Source organism: Pan troglodytes, chromosome 12 (genome assembly GCF_028858775.2).
Source record: "Pan troglodytes isolate AG18354 chromosome 12, NHGRI_mPanTro3-v2.0_pri, whole genome shotgun sequence".
In the NCBI taxonomy this organism is placed as follows: Eukaryota; Metazoa; Chordata; class Mammalia; order Primates; family Hominidae; genus Pan; species Pan troglodytes.
Window position 1 is genome coordinate 36,003,041 of NC_072410.2, and position 18,324 is coordinate 36,021,364.

The following is an 18,324-nucleotide window of genomic DNA, read 5'->3' on the forward strand; positions in this document are numbered from 1 at the left end:
CTGGAAACAGAAAACCCTTTTCTCTCATGGGAATTCAGACCAACTGATAAGTGAAATAAGCTCCAACCATTTTCTCATATTGCACACCCCCCATATTTCACTTAGCCAAAATAAATAAAATAATTCTCCTTTGATTTCTCTGAAGTCTACCACAGGTAAGAGAAATATATCTAAAAATCTCTAATGTGTTTTCTGATTGAGTTTTCTTACAGAGAGTTCTCAAAGTACTCAAAAGAAAGCAAACTCAATACTCACTCCAGAGCAGGTCTCAGAACTCTGACCTTTAATGCCTCTAATATTCTATTTAACTCCACAAATGGTTCCTTCTGACTTGGGTCTACAGAAAGACCAGATTCCTGGAAAAAGAAAGAAAGAAAGAACTTTTGTTAGCAGTCATCAGGGTAAGGAGCTAGTGGTAAAAGTATATTCTAGATTGTAAAATATGGGGCAAGCCATTAATGATAATTCCCTATAGTAGAGACTGATGACTGCCCCCTAGTACATTCTTCCCCTCTTTTCCATAGTAGAATCCCCAAATTTCAGCAGGGTACATAAGCAAATGGAATAAAGCTGGGTATGGCTTTGTAAGACGTTAAGTTCTGACCAATGAAACATAAATATGCACTCTGCCCCTTTCTGGGATACAAAGGTATGGCTGGAGCTTTGGCTGCTATCCTGGACTCTGAAAACAGGAGACACCCTGGGAATAACAGAGGTACAAGGTGCTAAGTCCCTAAGAGTTTCACAATGCAGAGCTACCAAACATGCTGTGGACGTCTTACTACCGATTTCTGTGCAAGAAAAAAATTTCACTTTTGCTTAAGCCACTGTAATTGTGGGTCTTTTGTTACTTAAAAGCAAACAATCCTCAATGACAGTTTACTGCAGGAAATTACATGGACACATACACAAAATCCCTGTAAGGTACAGAGAAAAACCGAGTTATCATTTATCTGAATTGTTTAAAATAGAAAAGACTTAGATTAGAGGTTTGGTTTACAGACTGATTTTAAACTAATTCTTTCGGTCCTTCATGTTTCTAAACAAAAATGCAACAGCACATGGTGGCTTAGAACGAAGTGTGAAGACATACGAATCAGGGACTGAATCCCAGTTCTTTCACAAAGAACCTGTTAAGGCCTCGGGCAACTTACTTCTCCAGACCTTAGATTTTTCATCTGTAGAATGGAAACAATAATTTTTACTTCATGGGATTGCAGCAAGGAATAAAGGCAGGGCTTGGCTTAAGGTAAGCACTCAATATATGGCAGCTGCTACTATTATGACTACATGGTATTGGTAAACTGTTGTAGAGTTCTAACTCATGTGTGATAGAAATAAAAGACAAATGCTGCTAATGCGAAGTAAAAAATTTTAGTTGGAAATTCATTTGATAAAATCGTTTAAGCTGGGCTAGAACAGAAGAACAAACATCAATGTTTTCGTCCCTTTCCTCTTGTCTGCTATACTAACCTTCTATATCAAAAATGGAAATGAAGAAAGAATATCGCTTTTGCGCCCTTTGATTCATGAACTGGGACTAACCTTCTGGGACAGGAACAAGAAAAAAATGATCTCGATAACAAGTTCTAGAACTATAATTTTTGCCACTTAAAATATTCCCCAAAATACTCCTAGTAAAATGAGGTCATCTCTGATAATTTAAATATTAAAAATCTATCTATAGCTAGAGGAAGACTCAAAACCCCACCCTGCAAATACTGTAAACTCCAAGGAGTTCCCTTGTTTCTTTTTCATATCCTCCCAGTTGGCACACTGTTACCTGACAGAGCTCCTCAGCCACATCCAGCATTCCTTGTCGAAAGAAGTGCTCCACCATCACCTCATTGAGAAGCCTTTGGCTGTCTGCCTGCCAGCAGCCATCTATTCCCACACTGCTGATGTCAGAATCAAAATTCTGGGGAAAAGAAAGAGAAAGGGAATCATAAATAGATTATTTTCACCCCACTTAACAGGAAAAAAATGGTCTTTGTTTCAGTCTGAGATACCCCAATAAGTACCCAACTGCAATTTACAGCGTCCCATAGGAAGGAATTTTTCCACTGCTCCTTTCTAAAACTTGTCATGCTAGAAGAGTAAATAGGTATATTTTTAGATAATGTTTTTTTAAAGTAGATTTAATAATGGTATCCATGAATAAAATAAAATCAAGCGAATGAACTGATTTCTAGGCATTATATGCAGCAATATTTTTTAGAGGAATGCAATGATGACCTGTAAAAGCATGCCCACTGCAGCACTGTCTATAATGGGAGGGGAAAAAAGGAGAAAACACATATGCCTATCAACATAATAATCCATGGCACATCCCAACAACTGCAGTATTGAGGCTGAAAGTGGTTGTGGGGGCATGGCCAAGTAGTTAAGAGAGTGGTTTATCTACACCTCTGGGTTTGCCTTTGAGCTATACATGCATGGCCCTGACTCTAAAGAGCATACTACAGATTTTGAAAACTGAACTAGGGAATAGACCTAATTCCTAGGTCCCATATTGGCTACCAGGTGGTACACACACAGGACAAATCTAAATAACTGTAATGGCTTTAGAAACAAAACTAACACTGAAACTACAACCCAGAAAAGACTGGTTAGAACTTGTGGCCTGAATCCAACAAGGTTGATTGCCTGCTAAAACAAAAATACCAACATTCTCCACAGAACTTAAACAAGACCCAGAGTACTATAATACATATTCAAAATGTTCAAGATACTGCAAAATTACTTGGCATACAAACAACCAAGAAAATCTCAACTCACATGGAAAAACATGATCAACAGACACCAATGCCAACATGACAGAGATGCTGGAACCATCCAAAACTTTAGAGCAGTTATTATAAAAATACAAACAATCTTGAAACAAAGGGAGAGACTTAGCAAGGAAAAAGCTGATACAGTAACCAAAATAAAAAATTCATTGGATGAATTTTTCAACAGCAGAAGGAAAGTGGCAGTGCAAAAAGTCAGTGAAAATCAACAGAATTCATCCAATCTGAACACCAGTTAAAAAAAAAAAAAAAAAAAAACAGAGCCTCAGGGACCTGTGGGAAAATTACAAAAGATCTAACGTGTGTGTCATCGGAATACTAGGAGAAGAGAAACAGTATGGTACAGAAAAAAATAGTTGAAGAGTATTTCCCAAGTTTAGCAAAAGACATAAATCTCAGATTCTAGAAGGTCAGTGAACTCCAACATGGACAAATTCAAAGAAATCTGACCCAAACATCTCACATTCAAACTGTTAAAACTAAAGATAAAGCAAAAAATCTTGCAGGCAGCCAGAGAAAAGTGACATGTTACTTACAGGGGAACCAGGATTCAAATGACTACAGATTTCTCAACAGAAACTATGGAGGCCAGAAAGAAGTGGCATGACATTTGTCAAGTACTGAAAGAAAATAACTGTCATCCTAGAATTCTATATCCAGTGAAAATATCCTTCAGGAATGAAGATGAAATAAAGACATTCTCAGACGGAGGGAAACTGAATTTACTGCCATCAGACTTGCTCTAAAAGCATTGCTAAAGTCTTCAGACAGAAGAAAATGACACCAGAAAGAACATGAAACATCAAGAGTGAAAGAAGAGCAAACGTACATCACAGTGTGAAAGCTTTCCCAGCCTAATTCCACTTCAGCACCCTTTATCTTTCATAGGCATTGCTCCCTAATAAATATTTTGCATTTCTTTTTAAAAATATATAAACTTAACTAGACAAGGCCATTTAGATTTCACTAAAATTGCAATCCTAGTCAACCACTGCTTAAATATACAGTCCAACCAATATGGGATTATTTTACGTGATGTACAAGAACAGGCAGTAAGTAACCAGCAACAGCAACTGCAAACAACCCACTATTTACAATCACAATGCAGGAGTGCTTTTCTCCAAAATTAAGCACATTTTTCTCCCTATAAAGAGCTATCTACCCTATCTCTAGATGTGAAAACAGTAGCCTAAAACTGATTAATACATACATTAAGGTTTGGAATCACTCAAGACAAAACAAACACAAAAAACCAAGAGTATTGTCAGTCTTAATTTTTATTCATTTTCTTTTCACAGACATTTTTCTTAGCCAAGTATTTAACCTAAAGAATAGAAATAACGGGGTGGGCATGATGGCTCATTCCTGTAATCCCAGCACTTTGGGAGGCCGAGGTGGGAGGATCACCTGAAGTCAGGAGTTCAAGACTAACCTGGCCAACATGGTGAAACCTCGTCTCTACTAAAAATACAAAATTAGCTGGGCGTGGTGGTGGGTGCCTGTGATCCCATCTACTTGGGAGGCTGAGGAAGGAGAATCGCTTGAACCCAGGGAGGCGGAGGTTGCAGTGAGCCGAGATCACGCCATTGCACTCCAGCCTGAGAGACAGAGCAAGACTCCATCTCAAAAAAAAAAAGAAAGAAAAAGAAAGAATGCAAAGTACCTAGATGCTAAAGCAAGAGCATCCATGCATATAATGAAAAAACTGTTAACTAGCACTGAAGAACCACAACTGCTTGTATAAGATTATCATGTTTAATTTCTATTTATCAGATTCTGCCTGTTGAGAGCTAATTTTATAACAGTTCATCAGTATTTTTAAGTAAATTATTTTATCTTTATGCTGTCTATGACAACTACAACACCGGAGATGGTACTGCAGTCTGTCTCTTCTGGAGTAGAGCTCAGAGGCTGATCAATGCTATTCTCTCCCAAATTCCACTTCCCAAAGGGCCATTCAAATGCATAAAGGGATGGGTTTCTAAAGATCTGAAGATGAGTTTATTACAAACTCAGGAACCTGCCCATAACTCTCTAAATGTCTAAATGCACACTATAAGCAAAGAATAGAGAGATGAATTAAGAAAGTTCTCTCACTAACTTATCAACTGCATTAAATCCAAACACAACCTTCAGGTTTCTACTTATTCATTTAATGATTTTCCCCCAAACAACAAATTTATTAGTACCTATTCCTTAGGGAAAAATAAAACAACGCTGGAAGACACGCTGGTCAGCTCAAAGCACAGATCATGTTGAAACAATTTTATCTGGTAATACATATATTAGGTCAGAATTTTAATAAGCTTCCATCTGACAGTACTTGCTCAGATCAAACAAAATAATCCCTTGAATTCTTTCTTTAATATACATATTAAAAGTAAATATTCATCAACTAGAAAATTACAAAAAGAGTCTAATATTTAAACAATTTTCTTTGGGTTTGCTACAAAGTTTTACAACAATGCCCTATGTGTATCTCTATTTTCTTAAGGCTTACTATGGTCACTACTACATAGGTAAGAAAAGTCAAACACCCTTACACTCAAAATCTAACTACATTCAAGCTCGTAACTTATTTGCTGCTCTTGGAAAAGAAGCATGAATGAGCAATGCATTCGATTGTTTTCTGGACACTTCTGAGCTCCCTTCTACCATTCTGATTTTCCAGTATAAACTACTGAGGTAGATAAGTAAACTTCCATAGCTTATTTTCTGGTCACATGCATTAAAAATTAAAGCTAAGAGATTATAAAATATATAGAGGTTGAGGAAATGCAATACACTGTCAAACTCCTTTTGTTATAACTGCAGGTTCTTACTCACTGTTGCATCAGAGCTAGCATTAGTTCCAGCTTCTGTTGCTAGGTAACCAAGCTCATTTGCATGGCTGTCCAGAAAATCCACAGCACTGCAAACCAGCCAAGAGGTGGCTAATGAAGAGAAATACCATCTATAATTAACATCTTCTGTCTTACTATACTTTTTCTTTTCATATTTTTTAAGCAAAGAAAAGCTTTGGCATCCTGTTCTTAATTGGGAAGAAAGGATCCAAACAAGAACCAAAAGCAAAAAAGCACACATCCAAGGGTGTGTCCATCCGGAGAGGATGTTCTGACTTGGAAGGAGAAATCCAGGACACACTAAATCTAGAAGCTGAGGCAGAAGAGGAGTAAATAACTTTGATACAACATCATTATGAAAGTGTGCGATCTAAACAGGCCGTATCATGCCGTATCATGAACACACAAATCAGTCGGAAATGGCTTTCACTGTTTACCATCAAAAACCCATCCGTTTCTCAAATATATTTTATAAAATTATAATGACTGAGCATACAGTGGTCACAATATATATAAAACTCAGTATTTAATTCCTAAGTACCAATTCCCTAATAGTATTAACATGTATTTTGAAACTTCTCCACCTACTTTGAAGAAAAATTAGTGTATGAACCAACAAAATGTGCTATTGTTGCACCTACCAGGAATTAATTTCCCTTTTAAGCATCCAGTTAATCTGGTTTAGCAGTGAGAGGCAGACAGCAAAGGATACTTAAAAGAGTAAGAAGACCTGGATTCTGGTTCTCCTCAGACTAACAGACGATAGCTACTTCGCATACAAACCACACAAGATTAGTATTCAGAAGAGTTTGAAACAAACACACACCTCTCAATAAGAAAGATAACTTAACAGAAAAAATGGACAGAACATGAAATGCACAAATGGGAAATTCCTAATGTTAAACATGAGAAGATGCCCCACCTTCAAGACGGTCAAAGAAAGGCAAAATTAGTACAACTAGATACTACTTCACACCCATCTGATTAATCTTTAAACATTTAAAGTCTGATAATACCAGGTATAGGTGAGAAATGAGGAAGCAGGAAGTGTTATAGGTGTTTGGTAGGGCTGTAAATTGGTATAAACCCTTCAGGGGAAAATGTTACAATACCTAGTAAAGCTGATAATGAGGCACCTGTCCTACGACGAAATAATCCATATTTAGGCATATACCAGATAGCAGTGCTTTACAAACCAAGGGCTGGAAAATAAACTTGGTAGTGTGTCATAATCAGCATTTTGTAGATGCATTTTTTGATGTAGACATTCCATATTCTCCTTACGGTATTTATACCTCTTCTTTGGTTATCAACATTAAGAGAAAGGTAGATTCACACTGTTATGTTATTGCTTTATTTAAAAAAGTGAGGGAGTAACATGCCAAACCACTCTGCCAGGCCTTTCTGTCACATTTGCATCCCTATCCCTCCACTATTAGTTATCTGCCTTTCTGTGGCTATTTTATTAATTCTTCCAAGGATGATATGTATCTCTTACCATTCTATGGAAAGGGGAGAAATTCATATGTAGAGTGGGTGCCCTCAGGGCACTAGAGATGAATTCTCTCAAGGAACTCCAGTTGAGAAAGGTTCCTCCAAGTCTTAAAATCTGGGTTTTAATCCCAACTCTGTGACTTCAGGCAGGTTACTTACAATTCTAAGTTTTCACATCTGTATCTAGAGACAATAATCTCGACTTTACAAGTGTTTGGTGAAGATTAAGGTAAATAATGTACATGAAAACCTCTATGAGTATCCATCCATCAGTAAACCTTTAATACACAGTAGCTGAATGTGAGAGCCAGGCCAAACCTAACCAAACCTGAATCTGAGGGCCAGGTTGCCACCAAACCTTCTGCTTCTGTATTTAAAAGAATCCTTATTAGAAAATATAAACAAAAACAAATACACAAAAGCATGCAGAGATATTAATATTCATTAATTTAAAAGCACTTAAATGCAATTGCAGACTGGATTAGCTAGCACAGTTTAATGGATATTAAGTCCTTTTGTCCCTCTCTACCCAACACACAGACCTTGTTTATCACACACCAATATAAAAGGCAGTTCTGGACTGCTCACCCAGAACTATCTTAAAATATTCTATATGTCATTTTTTTATACCATTACTCCATTCACTCCTTAATACAGTCAGCATTTTGCCTCACCAATGTAGATACTCCACCCAGTGGCAAAAGATCTGTTTAGATAATGAGGTTTACAATTTTTTTTAACTATTATTGTTCCCCTTCAACATTACCAGCTCTGCAATGGCCTCAGTGATTTCCTAGTACAGCACAGTGTTTAAGAACAGATTCTTGAGTAAAAGCTTTTTCCAAACCTTGATCCACTACTTCCAAATTATATACCTGGGTATTGAGTCTCAGTCTTCTCATATCTAAAATGGGAATAATGTCCCTGCATCATGGGATAGATATAAATGTATGTAAAGCACTTAGCTCACTATCTGGAACATGGTCAACACTCAATATGTGATAGCTATTATCCTCCTACCTATGACTACTATTTAGTCTGTTTTCATCCTACTTAATGAGGTCAAGTAAATCCTCAACTGCTTTCATCATCTGATCAAATCCACACTCTCAGGCCTTCCATCATTTACCTTTCCCTATTCCCAACAGGAGCAGTCACTCTAATCAAGTCAATCTTGAAGTATCTTAAACATGAGTCAGGCATATTCTCAGTTGCTGTTTTGCCCTTTCCGAGCCTCAAGGAAAAATCTCATCTCACTGTTCTGCTGCTCTAAATCTTACCCATTCTTCCAAGTCAAATTTAAGATAGCAACTACCTTTACTTTATAATAAGCAGTGTCTATTCCATGCAAACTTCTTTCATGTAGCCTCAGAATTTTTCCAGTTATTTTACATATACAAAACAGCAATCTTATAAAGGACATGTAGTATGTGGTCAGCTTTTAATTATACCACATCAGATTTGAGATATCAAAATCTTTAGTACTATTTAACACATATGCACACATACCTAGAAGTCTAAAGCAATAATCATTTTTATTGACTTTTCTTAGGAAGTAAACTTTAAAAGTCAATTGACTGAATAAAATACCCTAAACTGGACTGAATTCTAGATTATCTAAAAATGGGAGAGGAAATCAAGAACAGCCCAAATACATTATTTTTACTAAAAAAAAAAAAAATTGTCACAGAACAAATATTATTTATTTTAAATAAATAATGGGCCAGGCACAGTGGCTCACACCAATAATCCCAACAATGGGAGGCCAGGAGTTCAAGACTATCCTGGGCAACACTGCAAGACCACATCTCTACGCAAAAATGAAAAAAATTAACTGGGCATGGTAGCAAGCGCATGTAGGCCCAGCTACTTGTCTGGGACTTGGATGCTGAGGTGGGAGGACCACTTGAGCCCAGGGAGGTCAAGGCTGTAGTGAGCTGTGATGGTGTCACTGCACTCCAGCCTAGGCAACAGAGCGAGACTCTGTTCATAATAATTAAAAGCCAAACAATATCTTGGCTACCACCACCAGAAACTTCTATTCTGCTTATATTTTCAGAGACATGATAGGTAGGGAACTTTAAAACATAAGTATTAAAATATAAAAGGAAAAATACCACTGAGCATGACTAAAATTTACTAATGTTTCTCACTCAAAACCAGCCGGCTCATACAAGAGCCACTGGCTTCTTTGTCCTCATCCTGTGAGGGTGGGAGCATGTGTCCATAAAGTGGTACTCACAGGCTGATGGACATTCCAGTTTATTACTCAGGTCTGTTTGGCGTGGTCCTTTAAAAGCCTTATGCCACACTGGATTCAGCTTTATCCTGTTTGGTCACCACCAATCAGGTCCACCCAGCCTTTACAACAGGCTGCCCAGAGCTTACACAACTACCGGGTTCAAATTAAAAGAGCTCCTGGAGGACTTAACAAGTCAATGGAGTCTTATGTGAAACAGCCTACACGGAATTCCTGATGTATGTGAGAAGCCCATTCACAACGTCTAGGTACTTCTATTGAGGAAACAGCTTCCTCTTCAGCTGAGGCCAAGTAGATGCCAAAAATACGGGGAGAGAGTGTGTACTGAAAGATATTAGGGAACTGAGCTAAAAGATCCAGGCTTTCCTCTGTGGTGGCAGACTACAGTACCACAAACACTATTCAGTGTCAGCTAAATAATATAGCATGTATGTACGTATTTTTTTTTTTTTTTGAGATGGAGTCTCGCTCTGTTGCCCAGACTGAAGTGCAGTGGTGCAATCTCGACTCACTGCAACCTCCGCCTCCCAGGTTCAAGCGATTCTCCTCCCTCAGCCTCCCAAGTAACTGGGATTAGAGGAATGTGCCTAATTTTTTTTTGTATTTTTAGTAGAGATGGGAGTTTGCCATGTTGGCCAAGCTAGTCTCGAACTCCTGACCTCAGGTGATCCGCCTGCCTCAGCCTCCCAAAGTGCTGGGATTACAAGTGTGAGCCACCACGCCCAGCAGACTAAATAATATAGTTTCATATGACGAATGAGAAGAATCCAGAATCCAGGTCACCTAGAACCAAAACTACTTTCACAGGAACATGAAACAATTTTTTGGGCTGGGCACTACTCAGGAGGCTGAGGCAGGAGAATCGCTTGAACCTGGGAGGCAGAGTTTGCAGTGAGCTGAGATGGTGCCACTGCACTCCAGCTTGGGCAAAAGAGTGAGAGTCCTTCTCAAAACAAAAACAGAAACAAAAACCAAAAACACCCCAATTTTTTTGAAAGAAACTGTATAAGAATTACTTGAAAAAGTCCTTATAACTTCCAAGGGCATGAAAAAAAAAAAAGTCCTCAAAAAAGCAATGAGTAAATTAAAATATGTGATTAGGAACCTTTACCATGAACACATCCCCCTGCCCAAATAAGCCAGAATGTAGATTATTCATTATAAATGTGTTCCCTTGATATCCACTTCCAAAAAGATACTTCCAATTTTGGCACCAAGTACATCCAGATAATGTTTTGCCTTAAAGATTAGTCAAAATATCTGACAACCCTTATGAATATCTATAAAGACCTGCTAGGTCTGGAGTAAGAGATGCTCAGCCAGGCACCAGTAGCAAGCAGGACAAGAGCAAAAGAAGGTTCTGATCATCATGACAGGACAACAAACATAAACTAGGAAACAGGGACATACATGGCATATATGGTCACCCTACCAGCTGCAGAAAGCATAATTGGTGAATTATTTGCCCAACTGCTCCGGATCCTGGTCAGTAGCCCACACACTAGAATTATAGTTGCTGAGCCCATCCCCCCTTATTCCAAGAATCTCTGATTGGCTGCCTTGGAAGCTTTAGCTCTTCTCACTGTCATACCACCTTTGGTTCTACTGTCCAAATGCTGACCTTCTGTTATAACTGCAGGCAGCCTGGTGGTCACGCAGATGTCCCCAAGAACTTCCTGGGGTTCTGTCTGAACTTTGAGCCATTTAGAATCACCAGGATGCCTTGGTCACTGTCAACATCAAAATGTGAATCTTCTTAGACACCACCAGTAGTTACTGTACCTCTAGAGGAACTGAGGGTTCTTCACCCACAAATGAAGACCATCTCTAAAGTGCCCCATCACATTCTAGAAGGATACAGCTGCTGGAAGAAAATAAAGTGTCCCACCACCACTCCCACAGTTCTTAAGCTCATACACACCAACAACCACTCCAGGAACCAACTGAAGACTTCAAATATCATAGTACCAGAGAGGGTTGATGCCAAACCCACTTCTAAAACTGTGTTCACTCTCTTGGAGTTACCAAACAGGCTTCACAACCTCAAAGCCATTTCACAATCTCCCCAAAGTCTCAACCTCCCCACAATCTCCCCAGTCACAATCTCCCCAAAGTCTGCCTTCCCAGACTTTGCTGGTGACTGCCATCACTGACATAACAACGTGGCTGGAACCCTGCTGCTGCCAAAACCACCCTCCAACTCTCTGGCCAAGTCAAACCCCTCACACCACTATGGGAGTAGTGAGAACTCTCTGAAAGGCCACTAACACTTCTGTAAGCCACAACTACCAAAACAAGTCCTCTGAGCCCATGCCACTCACAGTCTTGTCATACCGCACCTACCAGTGAACAGTATTGCCTTATAAGCATATAGTTCTGACTCAAGCAGCATCAAGCCTAGCCTTTTCACAGGATAATTTCTAACAGTTGGGTCTACCCATGAGTTACACGAACCACTCTCCAGATTCAATGAGCTTCTATTACCTCTGTTACAACTATCACTCTTGTGAGTACAGACTAAGTTAACTCATAAGACTGTTTAGAAGATGCCTTTGCTACAAAGGGCACTCCTCGAAAGTTCTTCCTACCCTCCCAGAAATTTACGATGTGTGAAGAGAAATGCCCCAACCAGTCACAATCTCCCCAATGTCTGAAGTAGTCAGAGGTATCACACAGTAACCTTGAACTACTTCTCTTAGGCGCCAATAGGACTATGAACTCCATGAATAAAATCAGCTGGTACTAAAAATGGTAACTGCTTATAAGTCAACCACCAGGTCAAAGATGGCTTACTCAAAAAATGTCACAAGAAAAAAAACATCAAATAAAAGTGACCAGCCTCACTGCCTAGCAACCAACCCACTCACTCATTCACACAGAAGGCAAAATTGAAAGGTAGCTGGGACGCCCATAGGAAGAAAACAGTTAGGATGATGCAGGGGAGACTGATACAAGGCTGTTATTCTAATCATCCCATAACAGAGACAGAGTCACAGCTAGGGAATTATTCAGGAATTAGGAGAAGTTACTTCTGGTAAACAAACTCCCACATACTGGGTTAAAATTTCTTTGGAACTTTATTTATCATGACCCTAGGAGCTCTAGTCATATATGCAAATGGATAAACAACAAAGCTATAAAAGCAGAGGGTTTTAATTTTGCTTTTATTTTTTAAATAATAGCAACAAGGAACTTTAGGAAGAATAACATAGTAAAACTAGACCTGTAAAAGTCATCAAAAGCAAACATGACAGGAATAGCATAAAGTAATTTGTGAAAGCTAGTATTATCAAAGCACTGACAGAAGAAAAAGAATGATGCTAAAAAATACAAAACACTTCTTTCAATACTATACCTTATCAATGGCTTTTCCAACCCGAGAAACACTGCTGTGGATGTCTTTGTGGTCTGAGGCCAATTTTTGAACAGTATCCTTTATTCTTTTACAGCACTGTGTCAAAACAAGTGAAAGTGTCCCTGATAATTCAGCATCTTGGCCTATAAAAAAACAAAGGAAGGATTGGTTACTCACTGAAGCAAACCCAAAGATGGCAAGTTTCTAATGGGCCTTTTGGACCATGAAAGATGGAAGAAAAGTGAAGAAAAACCAGTATCTGCTTTGAAGCTGATGGTCACATTCATAGATGTGATTTTTCAAATGGATACTCAGAAAGATATAATTTTTTTATTTTTGGAAATAAGAAAATTTTACTGTGAAAGGAATCATTTTTATCATTACAAAAACCAGCACAGGCTGTGAATAATACTGTCAAGGCAGTATTATTTTTGAGAAAATATGTCTAAGTGAATAAACTCACTTATTAAACCCAGTTACACTCTTCAAGTCATTCTCAAAACGTTCTGGTTGTTACTAAATTTCCTCAAGAGAGATGATTTAGTGCAAATGCTTCATATTCCATATAAAGAGGTAGAAGAAAACAAACTTCCCTGGGTACCACGATGTGCAGAAAGGAGTTAACACAGCAGGTCATAGACTACTACCCTTAGAAAGTCCTGCTTACAAAGTCACCTCTTGGCTGGCATATAGAAACCCGGGAGTTTGGGAGTGTTCCCATCACTCCCTAACTCAGTGTTCCCCAACCTTTTTGGCACTAGGGACCAGTTTCATGGACGACATTTCTTCCACGGACGAGGGCTGGGGGGAATGGTTTCAGGATGAAACTGTTCCACCTCAGATCAGGCGTTAGTTAGATTCTCATAAGGAGCACGTGAGCCAGATCCCTCGAATGTGCAGTTCACAAAAGGGTTCATGCCCCTATGAGAATCTAATGCTGCCGCTGATCTGACAGTGGGTGGAGCTCAGGCGGCAATGCTCGTTCACCGCCGCTTGCCTCCTGCTGTGCACGGCCTGGTTCCTAACAGGCCACAGAGGGGTACTGGTCCATACCCGGGGGTTTGGAGACCCCTGCCCTAGCTGAAAAGGATGGCTCATTGTGCCTAAACTGTTGTACAGTGTGATTTATGGTGAACATCTGCTTTCCTTCTGGGAATCTAGAATTTTGATACATGCTAGGCAGTGAGTACCTGGCTTTCTCCTGGCTTGGAGAAAGCTTCCAATAGTCCTCTCCCAGTGAAGTCACATGGAATATGTTTAATTCCTGCAGCCATGGTTTGTGAGAAGTGTTAAGTGTTGCCTACCAGGGAAGCTCATTAGAAGCTCAGTGCCCAGGGTTTTTATTGGGGGCTGGTCACCAGGGCACCCACTCCTAACTCTGGACTGCCTAACTTTGGACTTTGGACTTCTGCCCCATGAGTCTTTTCCCTTTGGTGATTTTGCTTTACACCCTTTTGCTGTAATAAATTTTAGCTAAGAGTATGATTATATGCTGAACTGTGTGACTCCTTTTAATGAATCACTGGAACCTAAAGGTGGTTTTGAAGACCCCTGACACACATGAGATCAACCAAAAGTTACTACAGTTTACATCCTTTCCCTGAGCTACCTCCCTCCAAATTTTGTTCCTATAGCAGGAAAAAAAGGAGGAGAAGGGAGAAAAAGAGACAGATAAAACAAACCCAGTTATGGTATTTGTCATTTCCCTCTCTATCTACGTATTCCCACCTGTAAGCAACAGGCCTGGTTTCTGAAATCCTAACCAACATTATTATATAGAAGAGGTTCTTGAATTTTAATTTACATCAGAATCACTTAAGTTAAAACAAAGTAGCTGGACCCCATCCCCAGAGTTTCTCATTCAATAGGTCCGGGACGGAACCTGAGAATTTAAACAAGGAGCCCAAGAGTACAACAGCCCTAGGATGCCCGCTCATTTAACCAATATTTATTGAGCACTCACTATATATGACAGGTACAGCAGTGAAACAAAATAACCAAAAATCCCTTCCCAACAACTTAACTTCTGGCAAGAGACGTAACACACAAAACAAGCAAATTATATACTACGACAAAAGATGATACATGCTACCTGGGGAAGAAAAGCAGGGTAAGAGAGATGGGGAGTGTGTGTGGGTGGAGCAACCGCAACTTCAAAACAGTGCTGGCATGGTAGGCTTCACTGAGTAGATGACACTGGAGCCAAGACTTGAAAAAAGTGAAGGAATTACCATGTGGCTGGCTACTTTGGGGAAAGCATGCCAGGCTGAGGGGAGAAAAGCCCTACTGCAAAAATACACCTAGACTATTCAAACAACAAAGAGGTCAGCGTGTCAAAAGTGGATTTCTGGCCAAGGAAAATGGAAGAAGAGGTCCAAGAGATAATGGTCCTGGTTTGGTAGGATCTCTTTGGCATTGTAAAGACTTATGCTTTTACTTTGACTGAAAGGGACCACTGCAAGGTTTTGAGCAGAGAAGGCATGTAAACTAATTAAAAAAAAAAACCCACAAAAAACTTTTTTTTTTTTTTTTTTGAGACAGGGTCTCGCTCTGTTGCCCACACTGGAGTGCAGTGGCACAATCTGGGCTCACTGCAACCTCTGCTTCCCGTGCTTAAGCAATCCTCCTACCTCAGCCTCCCAAGTAGCTTGGATGACAGGCGCCCACCGCCACACCGGATAATTTTTGTATTTTTTGCAGAGACAGGGCTTCATTATGTTGCCCAGGCTGGTCTCAAACTTCTGTGCTGAAGCAATCCTCCTGCCTCGGCCTCCCAAAGTACTCGGATTACAGGCGTGAGCCACCATGCCTGGCCGATAAAACATTTCAATATGGTCAGTCTAACTGGCAACAGGAGTACCAGAACTGAGCAGGAAAATAAGAGGCTGTGGCAGCAATCCAGATGAGAAATGACACTGGCTCAGTCCAGGATTTCATGACTGGACATGAGTGAAGAAAAGGACTCACAGATGTCTCCAAGATTTCTAGCCTGGGTCAACTAGAAAGATGGAGTTGTCTTCAGTTAAAACAAAAACAATCTCAGCACTTCAGGAGGCCAAGGCAGGAGGATCACTTGAGCACAGGAGTTTGAAACCAACCTTGGGCAACAGAGTCAGACCCTGTCTCTACAAAACATACAAAAATTAGCTGGGCACGGTGGCACACGACTGTGGTCCCAGCTACTTGGGAAGCTGAGGTGTGAGGATCACTTCAGCCTGGGACGTCTCGGCTGCAGGGAGCTACAGCACTGCACTCCAGCCTGAGTGACAGAGCGAGACCTCAACTCCCCATCCTGCCAAAAAAGAATAAAGGCTAAGCAGGTATGAGGGGTGAGGAGAGAGAGAAAGTTCAGTTTGGGGCTTGTTAAGTTTGAGACATTGAGTAGGCACCGCAGTGCATAAGTGGAGGAGTTGGTGAGATATACAAACCTGGAGTTCAACAGCAGTGTTAGTGCTGGAGATACAAATTTATGAGTCACTGACATATATATATATATATACATATATATATGATACTTAATGCATGGGACTATATGAAATCACCAGGGGAGTCAGTACAGACACAGAGAAGTGATAAAAGAACTGAGTCTTGAGAACTCCAAGTTTATGAGGCTGGGAAGAAATAGAACTGGAAAAGGAGGCTAACAAAGACTACTGAAGCACTAACTGTGATGGAGGAGGAAACTCAAGAAAAGTATAATGTTGGGGAAACCAAGAGAAGAAAATGTGTCAAGGAAGGAGCAGTAACCAGCTGTGTTGATGTGCTACTAGGTCAAGTAAGATGTGGACTGAGAATTGGCCACTGGATTTACAATGTGGAAGTAATCAGTGACGATGACAAGAATAGTTTCTCTAAAATTCTATGAAAAGAAATCCTAAAAGGTTACAGGGAACTGTGAAGAGGGACTATATTAAGTCTGGTTCAATGATAACTACTGAGATAAATGAAAAGATAAGAAAAAAGCTTTCCTTATCTCTAAATACAGTTGCACAAAGTTTCTATCAAGTGTTTCCAACTTCCAATAACACAATTAGGCTTCCAACTTCTAATAACATAATTTAGGCTAAGACAAGACTTGGTACTTCAAGAAAATTTCAAAATCTGTTTAAAAGGTGTTCCATAGATTTCTTGGACCAAAAGCATCTAATTGCTTCAGCAGCTCTGTTCTGGCCATTTCTGATCTTTCTGTACCTAAAGCACACCTAACCTCAACAGCCTCATCTTCTCTATGAACCCATCTGACCACAGACTTACTCCCTCTTCTGAATTCCTGGTAACTTCTGATCTCTCCTCTACTCCCCCAGCACTTAATTATAACCCATTTTAACAATTTCATGTATATATACCGTCATCAGTCTCTACTAAACATAAGCCCCCAAGGGAAGACCAAGTCCTTATTATAAATTGTATACTCCAGTTTTATATTAATAGTGCCTGCAAATGTGCAAGACATGTAAGTATCTGAATTGATGGTAAATAAAGTGAGGAAAAAATAGTTTTTGTTTTTGCTTTTGTTAGAGCCATATTCAACAAATGGTGCTGAGACAGCAAGATATCCACATGCAAAAGAATCACATAATATATAAAAACTAATTCAAATGAGCCAAATGCAGTGGCTCAAGCCTGTAATACAAGCACTTTGGGAGCCCGAGGTGGGTGCATTGCTTGAGCCCAGGAGTTTGAGACTAACTTGGGCAACATGGCAGAACTCCACCCTACAAAGAATACAAAAATTATTCAGGGGGTGGTGGTGCACGCCCATAGTCCAAGCTTCTAGGGAGGCTGAGGTGGGAGGACTGCTTGAGCCCAGAAGGTAGAGGCTGCAGTGAACCGTAAGCATGTCACTACACTCCAGCCTGGGCAACAGAGTGAGACCCTGTCTCAAAAAAATAAAATCAAAAATAAAAATTAACTCAAATGGAATAAAGACCTAAATGTAAGAGCTGAAACTATCAAATTCTTAAAAGAAAACAGATGCATTTCTGACCTTGAATTAGGCAATGGTTTTTCAGCTATGACACCACAAGCACAAGCAACCAAAGAAAAAATAATTAAAATGGACTTCATCAAAATTAAAAACTTGTGTTGCAAACACTATCAATAAAGTGAAAAGACAATTCATAGAAGGGGAGCAAATATTTGCAAATCACATTCTGATAAGGGTTTAGTATCCAGAATAATATAAAGAACTCTTAAAGCTCAACAATAACAAGACAAACAATGCAATTTAAAAATGGGCAAAGCACAAGGCACAGTTCACGCCTTTAATCCCAGCACTCTGGGAGGCCAAGGCAGGTGAACCACTTGAGCCCAGGAGTTTGAGACTAGCCTGGACAACAAGGCGAGACTCTGTCTCTACAAAAAAAATACAAAAATGTGGCTGGGCACAGTGGCTCATGCCAGTAGTCCTAGCAACTAGGGAGGCCGAGGCAAGTGGATCCCTTGAGCCCAGGAGGCTGAGGCTGCAGTGAGCTATGATTGCACCACTGCATTCCAGCCTGGATGAAAAACAAGATCCTAACTCAAAAAAAAAGGTCAAGGATTTGAATAGACATTTTTCAAAAGAAGATATACAAATAGCCA

At 39.7% G+C, this 18,324-nt stretch overlaps 1 protein-coding gene across 1 annotated transcript in view; it reads right to left on the reverse strand.

Annotated features, from left to right (window-relative positions):
* The window catches only part of RMND5A (required for meiotic nuclear division 5 homolog A), a 57,881-nt gene that overhangs the window by 24,280 nt on the left and 15,277 nt on the right, over positions 1–18,324 (reverse strand). The window contains exons 2-4 of the mRNA XM_016948908.4: positions 12,742–12,884; positions 1,784–1,918; positions 256–356 (exon numbers count right to left, since the gene is read on the reverse strand). Coding sequence (XP_016804397.1) covers positions 256–356; positions 1,784–1,918; positions 12,742–12,884 — 379 coding nt within the window. The remainder of the gene's footprint in view (positions 1–255; positions 357–1,783; positions 1,919–12,741; positions 12,885–18,324) is intronic.